This window comes from Oryzias latipes, chromosome 5, assembly GCF_002234675.1.
Source record: "Oryzias latipes chromosome 5, ASM223467v1".
Lineage (NCBI taxonomy): Eukaryota > Metazoa > Chordata > Actinopteri > Beloniformes > Adrianichthyidae > Oryzias > Oryzias latipes.
Window position 1 is genome coordinate 14,163,124 of NC_019863.2, and position 15,962 is coordinate 14,179,085.

The 15,962-nt window shown below is 38.8% G+C and overlaps 1 protein-coding gene across 16 annotated transcripts in view; it reads left to right on the plus strand.

Moving 5' to 3' along the window:
* The window catches only part of nav1 (neuron navigator 1), a 79,900-nt gene that overhangs the window by 50,037 nt on the left and 13,901 nt on the right, over nucleotides 1–15,962 (plus strand). For 5 of the 16 annotated variants that reach the window (XM_020703229.2, XM_020703228.2, XM_020703230.2 and 2 more), the window contains 16 exons: nucleotides 5,683–5,833; nucleotides 7,574–7,874; nucleotides 8,556–9,381; nucleotides 9,539–9,946; nucleotides 10,123–10,164; nucleotides 10,253–10,413; nucleotides 10,678–10,851; nucleotides 11,305–11,357; nucleotides 11,660–11,683; nucleotides 12,003–12,080; nucleotides 13,850–13,858; nucleotides 14,206–14,289; nucleotides 14,377–14,488; nucleotides 14,568–14,689; nucleotides 15,157–15,165; nucleotides 15,466–15,638. In XM_020703229.2, the coding sequence (XP_020558888.1) occupies nucleotides 5,683–5,833; nucleotides 7,574–7,874; nucleotides 8,556–9,381; nucleotides 9,539–9,946; nucleotides 10,123–10,164; nucleotides 10,253–10,413; nucleotides 10,678–10,851; nucleotides 11,305–11,357; nucleotides 11,660–11,683; nucleotides 12,003–12,080; nucleotides 13,850–13,858; nucleotides 14,206–14,289; nucleotides 14,377–14,488; nucleotides 14,568–14,689; nucleotides 15,157–15,165; nucleotides 15,466–15,638 (2,727 nt within the window). Of the gene's footprint in view, nucleotides 1–3,157; nucleotides 3,421–5,682; nucleotides 5,834–7,573; nucleotides 7,875–8,555; nucleotides 9,382–9,538; nucleotides 9,947–10,122; nucleotides 10,165–10,252; nucleotides 10,414–10,677; nucleotides 10,852–11,304; nucleotides 11,358–11,659; nucleotides 11,684–12,002; nucleotides 12,081–13,849; nucleotides 13,859–14,205; nucleotides 14,290–14,376; nucleotides 14,489–14,567; nucleotides 14,690–15,156; nucleotides 15,166–15,465; nucleotides 15,639–15,962 lie in introns of those variants that run through there. The other 11 variants (XM_020703242.2, XM_020703232.2, XM_020703236.2 and 8 more) reach the window with 11 other exon arrangements.

A 15,962-nucleotide genomic window follows, 5' to 3' on the forward strand; every position in this document is an offset into this window, starting at 1 on the left:
ATGATACAAACAGCAGTAAAATGGGATCTGCTCCTCTGAGTCAAGTGGTTCCCACAATAATCTTGTTTCTTTTCTCTTTATTTATTTATTTATTTATTTTTGATTCTGATTCAAAGGACTACCTTTTGAAAACGGTTGCAAATGAGTGTTATTGTTGCATTGCAGCTTGTCCAGCAGGACCTTTAAATAACTGCTCCTCCTGCTGGATATCTGACATCCCTACATAACTCACAAGTAATGAAATTAGAGGAAACTAATTTAGATTAAAGGTTATTAAGTTTGATGCAAAGCAAATAATATAATACAATAATACAATACAATACAATACAATAATACATGTATAAGAAATTATGTCACCTCTCAGTACTTTTAAATGATAAATATAATTCTGACTTTATCTATTCAAGAGCAGTATCACGTTAAGCACCAATGCTCTCTAAATCTGGATTTATAAATTTCACTTTATGCCCCCCCAAAAAAAGAACTTTCTTTTTAACAGTCAACACCCTTTTGGGGCTGCATGTTAGTGCAGTGGTCAGAGCATTATGAAAGGTCTTGGTTCAAATCCCAGCTAGGACCTGTCAGTGTGTAGTTTGTGTGTTCTCCCCATGTTGCATGAGTTGTCTCTGCACAGTTGCTTCCTCCCACAGTTAATAAATGTGTTCCACAGGTTAATTAGTTATTGTGAATGTGTGGATGTGGCTGTGTGGCCCAAAGACAGACTAATGACCTGTTCAGGGTGAATCCCGCCATTCCAGCAGCCCCATGACCCCAAAAAGGGATTCAGTGGGTTCAGAAAATGGATTGATGGAACATGTTTTTGGTTCTAAATGCATGTATGCATGGCCTGCAGTTTTCATTTCAATCTATGTAACGCATATTGGCTCTTCGTTCCGTACAGCACATTTTATGCCTTTTCTCTCTTTAGATTCATGTTTGTGAAAGAGAGAAAAAAGTTCAGAATGCAACTTGAATGAATCAGAGTGCTCAATGGTAAAGCTCACAACCTAAAACGGATTTTCTGCCTGAGTGAAAGCAACAAGCAGTGCCTTTTCCCAGATGCGTTTAGTTTCTGTGCAGCCTTTACCTTAATGCAATGGTGGGGTCACTACAAACACACATAAACACACAGAGGATGTTTGTAACTCAAACTATTTGCTTCAATGAGAAAAGCTTTCACTGTATGGTGCAAACTTGACTTGATTTTTTTTGATGACTGCTTGTTTGCGAGTTGTGTGGTCTGGCGGAAATAAACAGAAGAAAAATAAAGTGGAACATTTTTTTTTTGTTAACCTTTCCGGTTGTCAAAAACAGAAGTAAACATCATATTTTACAAGTAAGCTTTACATAGTATTACATACTAAAAAAGAAGACGTCTTGGTTGAAAGATCTTTAGAAAATTATAGCTTCTCCACACACGATGGACAAACATTGAGCATTACATTTGGCACATGTCAAAAGAGGCAACTGACGCAAATTTGACGCATGTTTGGTGTGAACGCAGCACTATGCTTGGCTTGGCAAAATTGTTCATAAATGTTGGACTTTTCTCTTAAAAATGCAACTTACTCCAGAGCGACTTGTATACGTTTTTCTTCTTTTTTTATTGTGCATTTTTTGGATCCAGCAATTTATACTCTAGAAAATATGGTAAATTATTATCTGGGAGGACCATTAAAGGGAACAGCTGATTGGTATATGTGCAAAGTGGGCATTTGATGATGGATAGAATGTACAATGGTGGTCAGACAAGACCAAACAATTAGGGATTGAAATAAAAGTCTAAAAAAGGACGGATTATTTTAAAACCCGCTGGAGTATAAAATATTTCAATATGAGAAAAATGGATAAAAGATTTTATTTGAGTTAAAAAAAACTTGTTTTTTTTTTTTTACTTTATTTTTTGCTGGTTTTTATAAAATTGTTAGTCAAATCAAATGTGCGCTTCCAAAAATTACATAAATCATGGGGATAAGAAGATGCACCTACAAGTACTGACTGCATACAGAACCTTTAAGTTTTAATATACAGGCACTGAGGGTGATAAGATTAAAAGATTTTGAAGCAGACAAAACAAGCTTTTATCAAACAGGAATCCTCTGTTGATTGTACTTGTATAAATACAGTCTGGCAGAGCACACCGCAAGCAAAACGTTTGATTTCTGACCCAAAATACTGTAGTTTGAAGTTTGAATATATAATACTAGGCCAACTGTGGTATTTTTGATTGAAAATAAATCTAAAGAAAACATAGTTATCTGAGACATGAGTAACAAAACACTAAACGAATATTGGTTATTTCCAGCAAATGTAGAAAAAATAATCCTGAAAAAAATAACCCTCAGTGCATGCACATTCATTTGATGACACATTCTACAAAATAATAAATAACCTCAGCTGGACACTGACTAACTTTAAATAATGGTTACACAGGGTGAGGCCTGTGACCTCTTGAAGTGGTTTCCAGAGTTGAGATCATCCAACATTATTCCACTTCTATTGAAGAGGGAGGGAAACTTCCCAACCATATGCTCTCCCGAAGGTCCTTTTGTCATGAGGATTTGAGTCTTCATCTAAAATGATTCAGACTTTACTTTGGACCAACTTTTTTCAGCCAGACCCAAAAGCTCATGAGTAAAGACATAGTTTTTCCTTTTTCTAAGCTTAACTCCACATTGTTATAGAACTTTATCTTTAGATATATTTTAGAGACGTTTTCTTTTCTCTATCTTTTAAGATGAAAAGTGCTCTTTTACTAAGATTGCAAATTAACCCAAAATCCTCCCTATCACTCTCACACTTCTTTGGCAGCATATGAAGTTTTTGAACTTTAAAAATCTGTTATGCTGTTATGTAATTTTTTTCATCAAACATGTTGCTGAGTTATGGCAAAACATTTTACACTTTGATCTCATAAGATTAAAATGATTGTTCTGTAGATTTTAGTTACTTGAAATGCGACCTTTTGACTTAAATAATGTAATCATTGATGTTTTGCTTTCAGTTTTTTTAGCTGTAACATAAAAATGTTATGAGAATATAAACGGAACAAACAGCAATGAAGGTTTATAATCAGTTCACCATCATCAGAGCAGGGATCTGGTTGTCATAGAAACCGGACAGTCGTAAATTATTACTTATTTGGGAGGGTTTAACTGCGACGCGGTTTCTATCGAGGTACTCTCCTTTTTTCCTCCGCCTCGCTCTCAGTGACGTGACTCAGCGCTGAGAGGCAGACTCTTGACGACTGTAAGGGAGAAAATGTGTCTGCTGGTAGACGATTAAAATGTGTCTGTTTCGGTAATTAGGGTCACTTTAAAAGTTGAAACGTCGCAAAATGAGTGGTCGTGTTTTGGTCGGTAAAGTGTTTCCGCTTAGGTCGGCGGAGGGACCGAGACGGACTTTACTTCCCAGGCAAAGGTAACTCTTAAAACTTGAGCACAGTCTTTTATTTGACTTTCAAATTGTTTTAAAAACTGTTCCAGTGGTCCCAAACCTCAAATATTTTTTGCCCAAGATGTAACACAGTTAAAGAAAGAAATAATTTGTTAATGCTTGTAAAACCTTATTTAAATTTCGATGACAAAATTTTACCGGAAAGTCATGGTGAATTGCTGTTTATTATAGCAAAAGATTGTCACTTGCTAAGTTTACATTATTATCTTCTAAACCCCTCAGTTTTGTTCAGAGCTACAGGGATGCTGGAGGACACCGGCTACTGTCGTACGCATGCGTGGTTCGCTCTAAACAGTGCTTCGCTGCTTGTCTGGAATAGCTATTGTTTAGTATGTCTTTACCACTGATAATTTTAGTCCTCTGCTCTCAAGGGCCATGTTGCATTTTAAGCAACAAATAAGACCCTAACCGAGCAGAACAATGCATTCCTATTCCTGTGTATTTAACTCAAATTTATAGTAAAGTCAACTATGACATAGAGCAAAAGAACAACTATTAGGACAGTGTTTGGTTTTTAAATTAAACTCATCAACTCCTTTCTTGCTATTTAAAATCCACAGCCTTGCCACAATGGAAACCATGTGTGTTTTTTGAATGTTCTCAAACTAAAGTCTAAACATCTGAGTAGATCTTTCCATGTTGCCCCCTTCTTACTAATAGCCCAAATTTTCCTTTGACCTGGACACTAAGACTGGCGAGCAGCTCACAGACACACAAATCAGGGAAGATGTTGGAGTTGGGCCATAGAAATCAAATGAGCAAGTTGCCTTGAAGGATTCGCTATACTTTGGTGCACTCCCACCGCTGTCTCCATCTGGATTTCACCTCCTCAAGCAAGGACTTTGGCTGCTAGTGTCGACACCTTCCTGAGTCTTAGGCTCATATCCGCGTGGGCTTATTCATGACCTCTCTGACATAGGAGGTCCTGCTGGAGCATACCATGAACACTTGCCCTCTCAAATAGAAATGTCCCTGATGATATTTGTATACTTTTAATTAATTAATTTATTTATTTATTCATTTAACCCTAACCAGTAGGTTTAGGGACGACAGGCACCAGCGACCTTGCGACCACAGCTCCGGACTTGTATTTAGCTCAGAGGAGATACCATTTTTAGCTTCAATCAAACATCTAAATCACATGCAAACTTTTCATTTTATAGTTAGACTTTAATTAGCTTAAATAACTACATAGTCCTGTCATGTTTAGTTGACCGGGAGCACGTTTTTCTTGTTGATCTTCAGTTGTCGGCTAATTGTATGTATTTAGTTATGATTACTTCCAGAGATTCAGTGCCAAGTGTGTAATTTTTTTTTTCTGGTTGTGCATCACTGCCATCCTCAGGGAGGGAGGGAGCCAGTTTGGCACTGTGTTAAAAGGGAACTTGGAAAAAGGCTGAAGGGTGGAGAGTAGGCTTGTGCAAGGTTTTTGGAGCTGTCAACCCCCCCCCCCCCCTTACATTTTTCCAGTAAAAAAAGAAAGCAAGTACACCCACATTGTAAATCTTGTCTGACACCATATTTTTCTTTAACATGATTTGTCAGGATGTTCCCCTGACGCGAACATTAAGATCAAAGTGTATAAGAAAAACACATTTTCCTATCAGAACGATTTATTAAAACTTTGTGAATTTTATGTTTTTATATTTAAAAACATAAACAGCTCAAATTGAGCTTTTTTATGAGTGCTGGAAGAGATTTTCCTACAAAAATGACTGCAGATGGTCAAAATACATCTTTAAAGTTTGGGGAAAGTAGAGTTTCACCTGGTTAGTAACTCTTGCAACCACCATACATTTTCTGAAAATGTTTATTTTTTCCTTCAGCTATTTTATTTACTGCTTGTCCTTAGTTTTATGGCAGATATAAATTCAGACCCAACCTTGTGCCTTTTTCCAGACTTGGGAGCAGCTCACGACAACACTAAAGTGTCTCGTGTGGTTGCACTTACTTATGGCACCTGTCTCAAACAGTCTCTTAAGGAGTAACCAGGGTCAACACTGCTTAGCAACCAGGATTGAGCTGGATTGAGTGGACGTAATTATTTGTTCTCTAGAAAGATGGAATAGCTTAAAAGCAATGGTAACTACATGGTTGCTTCAATACAAGAAATTAAAGTTTTGAGTCAAAGCAACAGATTTCTACATAGGTTTATGTCAAACCTTAACATGGTTGATTGATCACAACATGCTTTTCGCTGACTGAATATCATTTCTTGATTTTCAGCTGGGATGAGAGCAGTTCCATCAGCAGTGGGCTCAGCGATGGAGATGGGGATGGCTCGGAGAACCTCAGTTCAGAGGAGTTCAATGCTGGCTTATCTCTTAACTCCCTCCCCAGCACACCATTGGGAACTCGACGCAGCTCATCTGTTATGGTGAGGCTAAACATCTCAATGTTTTATTTTTATTTATTTATATATATATATATATTGTGTGTGTGTGTGGAACTCTTAAACATATAAAAATGCTTTAGTCACTCAGGAGCTTTAATTGTTATTTTACTTTATCACAAATTTTGGCTTCCTGCTCAGGAACGTAAACAGCAAGAAACGGCTTTTCAGCAGCAATAACAGATTTTGAAATGACATTGCTTTAATTGCATGTACATAGATATTGAGGTAAAAAAAATGACGTCAAAATTAACGTCTTCTATGATCTTGATGTCAAGAGGTTTAGTCTGGGACTCTACTTGTACTCAAATTAACTTTCTAGAAAAGTGTTTCTGACAATTAGGAATCATTAGTGTTAACATTTTTCAGAGCATAGGATCTTTCCAAAGTATTGCCCCTTTCTATGACATTTTATGCTAGACCAGTGCTTCTCAATTATTTTTTGCCAGGCCCCCCCTAGGAAAAGAAAATGTTTCGCGCCCCCCCTGACCCCCCCCCCCCATAACCCCCCCCCCCCACACACACACACACACACAGACACACTCGCGCGGTGACAATACATCAGGTCAGTATCTATAAAATTTGTATACCTAAAATTGTATCTTTTAACACTAACAAAAGAAAAAAGCAAAATAAATCCACTTTCAACAAATATTAACTTTATTTAGCCACAGAAACCCTGTTCTAGTCTAAAACAGAAAAGAAGCTGAAAGTACCTGAAATAAAAAAAAATCTGTCATTCCTTATTTAAACTAGAAACATTTTGACCAACTGAACCATTTGATGCTGAAAAAAATAATTCAATCAATAAATAATATTAAATCTAAATTGATCTGAAACATTAACACAGCAGCACCAATATATTTAACGTTTTTAGTCTGAAGAAATAGGTAAAAACGTGCTGATTTTTTTTTTTTCTAAATGACGGATTGTTTATTTCTGATCTCATAAAAGTGCAGCTGTTTTCCTGCATTACCTGCTGTCTTTCTGTCTGTCTGAAACCAACTAAACCACAGGCAGACAAAGAAAACATGGATGGAAAATAAAGACACGTCATCAAAATGTCTACAATAGTTCATAAAGAATGACATTGTTAGCATGAGCTTAGGAATCTAAGGGCAGCGGTGATCTTGGGCAACAGGCAGCGGTAGCAGTGGTCCGCGTGCCCCGATTCCCCTGGCAGACAGGGCCCACACCACCCCTCCCCTTTCGTTCTCACTCGCGCAGCCGCGGACAGACAGAACAGACAATAGGAACCGAATAGTGGACCAGATTATTTTCCAAGCACTGAGCCGCTGTCACCGCTGCCCCCACGTTAAATTTGCGCACCGGACAAACCTGTGCCTAAAACCGCCACCACCGCGCGCCCCCCCTGGCATCGCTTCGTGCCCCCCCCTGGGGGCGCGCCCCACTATTTGAGAAGCACTGTGCTAGACAAACAATCCTGTTGGGAGTATGGGAAAACAGCAGATCCACACTCTTGTTGATTTAGTCACTAGTTTTTATTTTTCGCCTGACAAATGCAGTGTGATTCTCACCTTGATTCATAGTCTGTAGTTTCTTCTTTTTGTTTGTTTTATTCTTTTTGTAGAAAATGTTTGTGAAGTCATCAAAGAATTCCTCTCTGGAAAAATGTACTATGCATTTCAGATGGACCAAATAGCAGCCAGTTCATGTTGTTTGACAGTTTCCTTCATCGTGCCTTCTTTTTTTCCCACCCTGCAGCTTCGCACAGATGCAGAAAAGCGCTCCCTGGTGGAGAGTGGTTTCTCATGGTACAGTGAGGACGGCAAAGCCAGTCACAAGTTTAATAGTGGCAGCTTTGACTCTGGAAGTCTCAAAACGGAAGCCCCAAGCAAGTGGAGGAAAAAACCTCCAAGTCTTGGGGAGGATTTTGGAGTTAAAGGAGAATTAAAGAAACCTCAAAGTTTTGGTCAGCCTGGTAGTTTGAATAGAGGCAGAAATCCTCCAGTCGGTGTGACGTCTCCCATTACCCACACCTCACAGAGCATGCTCAAAGTTGCAGGTAAGATCTGATGGAGTCTGTTGTTTTTTCCCAGTGTTTCATTTTCGTTAACCCTGTATAACTTGCTTAAACTATTATGTTCCTTAGAACCTGTTGCCAGTTCAAATGAAATTGTAAATGAAACCGTAATCTAACCCAACAAGATGCATGTTTTATTCAACAGAAAAAATAGAAGTAATATTAATATCTTTAACCCAAACTATAAAAATAAAATTAAGATGTGATTAAGATTTCTTAATTAGATATTGGTCACAATCTGTAAGACATTACACATTTAACACTTTATGTGTTAATCTATTTTAATACAACCTTTTAGCGCCATTTTCAGTTTTTATTGTTTTTCTGACAGCTTTAATATTCCTGAAAAGTCAGAAGATAAATCCTAACAGAGACAAAATACTCTCCAGGTTGTATCTGGGATGTGAAGTTTTCAAATGGTAACATGCAAATAGTGAGAAGAGAATGTCATGTGAAATATGCTGCTAGTGGCATTCCTACATCAGCAGTCATTGTGCCGCGAACATGTCAGTGTATTTATCAGACTTGTCATCAGGTTTGAGAGAACCCTGAGGGAGAAAGGAAGCTGATGGAATGTTTGTATTTAGGAAAAAATACTCATTTAATTGGTTTTAATTTTTTGAATGTGTTTTTCTTCCTCTCCTCCTCCCTGCCTGAATTTAGCCCCTAAAAGTGAGAAGCCTCTGGACAAATCTAAAATTTCGGTCAAAACCGCTGGCCTGCAACGGTCTCGTTCAGATGCTGGTAGGGATCATCATGGGGAGCACCGCAAGCCACCATCAGGATTGCTCAAGCCCTCTGCTGTAGGCTCCTTTGGCTACAGGAAAACCCCAGCCGTCCCTGGTGCTGCAGCTGTCATGACAGCAGAGGGCACCACCATCCCCAGTGGCTCCTCCACTGTGGGAAAGGCCCCCAAGTCATCTGGCATCCCTGTGAAACCTGTGGGAGGGGGGACACCCACTGGTAGAAAGAATAGTTTTGATGCCAGCAGTGACCAGAGATTCTTGGGACCAAATGCCAGAAACAGCATTCAGTACCGCAGCCTGCCTCGACCGGCCAAATCCAGCACACTTAGTGTGATTGGACGCCCAGCAACTCGGCCTATCAGCAGCACCATTGATTCCAGCTTGTTGAGTTTGAAGCCTGTACCCATTGCCTCCACAGGACCCCGCGTTAAAGAACATAGTGTCTGCGGCAGTAAAACAACAAATCGAACAAGTACAGGTCCAGTAAACCTGACAGACAGAGAAAAGGAGAAGGAAAGAGCCAAAGCCAAAGCTGTGAGCGTTGACATTGACTGTAGTTCTTTAAAAAAAGAAAACAGCCAATCAGAGTCCACAGGAGAAGCTGCTGTGAAGCTACATGGCCTAAGACGGACCAGCAGCAGCAAATACCCCGAGCTGTCCTCTCCAACAACACCAAGGTCTCTGGCTTCAACTTTTGTTACACAAATTACAGAAAAGCAAATCAAAAGATCAAAACATCTACGGTAACCTATATTGGTTTTTTGTAGCTAATTACCACTGACTGCACCCTTGAAGGGAGCTGCATGTTTTTATGTTTTAGAGTAAATTTATGCAAGCTATCACACAGATTAAATATTTGTTCCTTGTTTTTTTAACTTTTTCTGTCTTTTTCTGTCTCAGGATGTTAAACTCTAAGGCTCTAGGTCGCCCGCCCAGTTTAGCTCATCTAGACAAGGTCAATTCCAACAGCCTTAACTCCTGTGTGATGATTCAGGACCTCCCACCCAAAGTCCCCCCATACTCCAAGCTTCAGGATTTAGCTGCTTCCCACCCTGCTCCTCGCCTCACCCCGAGCCCAGCACCTGTCCTTCATATGGATTCTCCTGCCTACACCAGCGAACGTCTTGGTGGATCCTCCTTGTTCTACCCTAAGCTATCGGGCATGCACCGCAGCCTAGAGTCCCTGCCCCTCCAGATGAGTGTGCCCTCCAGCGCACGGCTTGTTACGACAGAAGCACGGGACAAAGAGGAGAGAAGCACAGGAACATGGGGGGCCGGAAGCAGGACGTCCCTCAGCCTCTCGGAAAGGTAAACATTAGAAATGTGTTCTGTTTACATCTACAGTATGTTCTGTTTAAACATCTGTCTTTTTCTTTTGGAATTTATAAAAAAAAACAAAAACTCTCAAATGTATGTGTACATTTAGTTGTGTATGTGTACAGGTATTTAATGTTCTACTTGATTCCTGTCTGTCTGTCTTTTAGTGTGCAAACAGACCGGAACACACTGCCAAAGAAAAGTTTAGAGTAAGTCAAAACAACTTTGCTTCTGTTTAGAATGACGCATTGCAGTGCAGCCTGTTTGCCTTCATTTGAATTTACCTTTGCTCTTTAGGTGTTTTGGCTCCAGCCTTCCAGAGGATGATGGAAACAAGCCAGGAAGGCGCCACTCCCACACCATAGTGAGCATGACTGAGAGTGACAGCCCTCCTCAGCTTCCTTCCCCCACTGGTCCTCCTCAGGCCTCCTCCAGTAAGGCTCCTCTCACAAACGTGGGTGAGTCCTTAGGGGTGACAAGATGGAAAAAAAACAAGCAGTTTGAGCAAATTGATGATGACTGGGATCTTTGGGAAACACTACTTTCATCTTTAAATACTGACAAGAAAAAGTTTCATTTTCTTAAATTCTTTTAGCCATATTTATTTGTTAAATTAAAGGGGCCACACCTGGTAATACGCCTCAACTTTTATATGCAGAAATGCTCATCTGTCGAGCACTTAAATAAACCATAGTTTTGATTTTTGGTGTTTTGCATGCCAGTTGCCCCAATTTCCTGTGGCACCCCGAGGATCTCTCGCTCCAGCAGCACAGGGCCTCCCACTGACTCAGCCTGTGATCTCTATGGATCCTCCCCCCTGGGCAGCAGTATGTCTCTGGCTGACCGGCCAAAAAGCATGATGAGGTCTGGTTCTTTCCGTGAACAGGGAGATGATGGTGAGCATTTTTACCCTCTTCACTGCTGAAAGCAAAGATTTTCAGCCTCGCTGTTTTAAAAAGTTTACAAATTATCTCTGTTTTTTTGGTCTTGTAATAAACACATCAAGGATTAAATTTGTGATTTCAAATTAGCTATTCCAGAGACTTCCCCCATAATTCAAGTTATTACCAATATAAAGCTCATAATTGATCTGTAAAAAAAAGTTTAGCACTTATTTCACATTTTTTGTATTAAACAGTTCTCATTACCTTAAGGTAAGTTGTTTGTTCACTTTTCTGTTAAAATACATTTTTGATCACTTAAAAGTTTGATAACTGGTTATATACTTAGTTTGACAATTGGTCAATATGAACTTTGTCACTTAAAATAGATCTAACTGTAATTTGCAGAGCTTTTTAAATTCTCTGCTAAGCTTTAAAAGCAGAAATCTCTTATCTTTTTTGCTTTAGTGCATGGCTCGGTTTTGTCTCTGGCCTCCAACGCTTCATCCAACTACTCCTCGGTGAGTAAAGCCCCCAAGTAAAGTTTAAAGCTTTCACCTTGACATATTTTGCTTCAGAAGTTGATAAAAAGACTTGAAATTTTACTATCCAGTGCATTTGCATTATATTGTAAAACTCTCATAACGTTACATGTCTGGGAAAAGTTACATAACCGTATGTGTTTTATCAACTTATCCTTCAAACATTTTTCAATTGGAATCTTTTTTAAATATTCATTATAAATCTGTTAAAAAAAATCTGCACACATAACTAGAGTTAATCTTCCACCCTGTATCTTTTGCTGTCACCATGCCTTCTTAAGAATGAGGAGAGGATACAAGGGGAGGTAAGGTCATCATGCCAGCGATCTATAACCCATATGCTGGCTATGCTTTGTGTTCTTTGCCAAACCATTTGGCAAGTGTGGAGTCTTTACTTTTGTTTTATTCACAGTATTGCATCCTTTTCAGAACCATAAATTAATCAATAAAAACATTACAGCTAATAGAATTTTAAATGCATGAAAAAAATTTCAATTAAGAATCAGAATTAAGAATTGTCACAGTTTTCTCACAATTAGCATGTGAATGAACAGCTCTAGCACTTCCAGTGAGATGTCTCTTCATTAATATCTTTAAGATGACTTTCTTTGTTTTTATCTACAGCAAATCCGAAAGCTGAGGAGAGAGCTGGAGTCCTCCCAGGAAAAGGTCGCCAATTTGACCATGCAGCTTTCTGCTAATGTACGATGTATTTCTTTTTTGTTGGTTTTAGTGTCTTTCCCAATACATAAGAGACTTGGCCAGGTTTTTTTCTGGATCATCTCTGCAAATAATATTAATAATAAAATTATTCTGAATCATCAAGCAGCCGTCCTGAAACAAACTATTCTTGAAACATGTATGAGGAACACCTTCACCAGGTGTTTTTAGTCTTTTTGTATGATTGATTGTTTAGTTTATTTCAAGCAATTTAAAAAAAGTTAAAACAAAGATATTAATTTCATAAATTGATCAGATAAAAGAAAATGATGCTATTTTCCTGATATAAATACTCCAAATCACGAGTATTGTAGACATAGACTTGTGCATCCACATTTTACACTGAAAATATTAAACGGCCTATAACATGCTTTTCTTAAGCCTTTCAGAGTAAACGATATCCATTTATATGATAATTTCTTACCTTTTGGCACACTAAAAAACAATTTTTTATGAAATATTAGTCATTTTCGCAGCTCATTTCCAACCTAGAAGTAAGATGACTCGATCTCTGAGGCACCGGTTTCCTCGTGGGCGCCGCCCATTTCATAACGTCAACCGAGAGTCAGCCTTGGCAGCGTTTCTGCGTTTCACCCACAAAAGCGAACAACATCCAAAAATGTGCAAAGATGGATGTGCATGATGTGCATAAAACAAAAAGGAAATTATTTTTGCTGATCACTGCTAGCTCCGTGGAGAAAGTGTGTGTGTGTTGGCCTAGGGGCGATCACACCTTCATGCATATGAGGATGTTAGCCGCTGGTCTTCATGGGTTGGGAGGTGCTGGTGCTCAACTCACCAGTTTTAGAGGAAAACTCATAAATGAGTGAACGGTTCAAAATACCGCTTTGGTTTTTTTTTTTTTTTTATGAATTAACATTATAACACATTTACAAGCTCCAAAAGGGGATTTTGCTTGATATAGGCCGTTTAACTAAAATTATTGTCAAACTGAGTACAAGTAACCAGATAAATGGATTAATTGCTTGACAGGGAAAGGGAACAAATAAGCCATCCCTGTTATGTTTTACCTTTTTTTTCCATAGGTGCCATAATCTGTTTCCTAACATCTATATAAGTTATTAACCTTTTTTCTGTCGCAAGTGCAAATTATTTATATAGTAGCATAGATGACGTAAGTTCTTATTATACTTATACTTATATAAGTATTGTCAAAATATATTAATACATTGTATGAAATAAAATAAAAAAACAATTACTTATCTAAATTTTATAGCTGCTTTTCTTAAGGTCAATACATATCTTGGTATAATGTAATAAAAGTTTGTTTCAAAACATCAAATATGGCTGGAACTTATTACCCTACATTTTAGATTTTACCTACAGCTGGGTATTCCTGATGAATTACTGTTGCCCCACTTCAACCCCAAATCTAACAACATGCTTGAACATGTCCGTCCTCTGACACTTTCTTTTGCGCCTGCTTCCTCTTGTTGTTTTCCTTATCTATTTGTTTCTCTTATTATTTTAATGTCAAGCTTGTTGTGCATGAAAATGAAAAGTTAAACCAATCAGCCACCGTTTCTGCTTCAAGCCTCCCTCTTTTGCACATTTGGTTGTTTGAATCTTTTGCTAGTTTAAGCAAGAGTGTTTGCTGCTGATATGATTTTGTTCCCAAAGCCTAATACAGCTGTCCCTCTCTTTGACACTTGGCTGTAATGCCTGCTGGATTCACTGCTGCCCCCTGCCTGTCTCCCACTGCCCTACATCACTGGACACTGGTGTAGCAGCTTGGCCAGGTTTGTTAGCGTTAACTCGGAGGATGCTGATATGAAGAGTGCTGTTTATAATAGCTGAGATGTTATGTGACACCGCCAAAGCATGCTGACCAGTTATTTTCATATAGTTGCTAGTCACTCAAAGCTGCATAGGCTTTTTCCTTTTCTATTTTAGAAAAGGTTAATCAACCTTTTGTATTTCATCAAATTATGGCTTAAATTTAACTAACTTTCCTCTCCAATTAAAAGTTTTTTAGCTCAGTAAATTGTTGGTTTGATTGTCTCAATGAATAGTGTTGATATGTGTTTGCCAGCCTTTTTTCTTAAAATATTTTTCCATCTGTTAACGCCAATTTCTGTCTTTTTAGGCTAATCTTGTGGCAGCGTTTGAACAGAGTCTGGCACTGATGACGGCACGCCTCCAGACACTGTCAGTCTCCTCAGAGCAAAAGGTATTTTAAATCATTTGTGATGCTAATGAATCCTCCATCACACAATTAAAGAAAAAGGTAAGAAACTACGGTGTTTCTTGTCTTCAGGACTCTGAACTCACTCAACTAAAAGATACCATTGAGATTCTAAAAGCCAAAAACACAGAGGCCCAGGAAATTATACAAAATGCTCTCAGTAATCCTGAGATCACCCCTAAAGGTATACACCATTATGACGCATGTTCAATAAGAAATGGGATCACGAAAGACAAACTAATTGTTTCACTGATTGTACCCAGAGCTGCTGATTAACCGCCAAAACTCCTCAGAGAGCATCTCCAGCCTGAACAGCAACACAAGCCATTCCAGCGTGGGGAGTCTGAAGGAGCTGGAGGCCAAGAAGAAGAAAAAGAAGAGCTGGGTGAGAAAAAGCAGACACAGATATGAACACAAAAATGTAAATGAAGAGAATGAAGAGTGCCACAGAAAAGAAAAAAAAAATTAGAAATAAATTGACTAAAATGTTTTGGTCTTCAAATCTAGCTTAAAATAACAAACAGCAAAAAGAAAAATGTTTCAAAAAGTGGTGACTTTTGTCTGCAACATTATGTATGTGGCAGAAAGGGAAAATGATCACTAAAGAGGGTTTAAAAGACAGCAAATCCTAGTATTTATAACATGTCCACAGTTTATCGCATAAGTCTTAAGTGTTATAATGTTATCTTTTTTGGAGACGGTTATTAGGTGAGATACTCTAAACAATAAACCTGTCAGTGATCCTGCACGTTTTCCTTCATGTGATGCTTTTCCTCCTGTCCTTTCCTACCTTTTTTTTAAATTGAGCATGAATCTTTCTCTTTTTCATGCTTTCCTCTTCTTTCATTGTAGGTTTTTGAGGTGAGTGATGTGAAATAAACAGAACCTATCCCCTCTACACCTGCACACTTTTAAAACTTCCATTTGTACCATCTTACTATTATGCTGCCATACTCAATAGTCATGAGAAATAGTCTGCAATGCAAGTGTAATCGTAGTAAATTAACTTGAAATAATCACCACATCTACTTATTTGTTCATATTCATCTCTGCTTAATAAATAAAAAGTATCTAGAGTCCATGACTGATTTGACAGAACACCAAACTAGACATTGTTTACTTTGTTCCTATTTTCATATTGTTCACATTTTCCCTAAACAGCTGCGGAGTTCCTTCAACAAAGCTTTTAGCAAGAAGGGATCCAAATCAGGAGCATATGCTGACATTGAAGAGATAGCCACCCCAGAATCCTCACTGCCCTCCTCCCCCAAGGTTCACAATATCGACGATAACCCTCAACATTCTGCTAAATCCTCTTCGTCATCATCCTCAGGGTAAACCTCTTCATGCGTTGATATTAACTTTTGGGTTTATTACATTGCGAAAATGATTTTGATTGTCGCATCAAACACTTGTACGTTTTTAGTGTGTTCTTTTTGGGGCGGCAGGGGCTTAGGAGGTTGAGCAGGTCGTCCCCGCTCCCCCCAGCCAACTGTTGTTGTGTCCTTGGGCAAGAAGACCCTTCACCCTCCCTGCCTCCAGTCTGGCTCCACTGGTGTGTGAATGTGTATGAATGTCCTGGTGATGGTCAGAGGGGCAGCAGGCGCGAACTGGCAGCCACGCCTCTACCATCACCAAGTATGGATGAGGAGTGAATG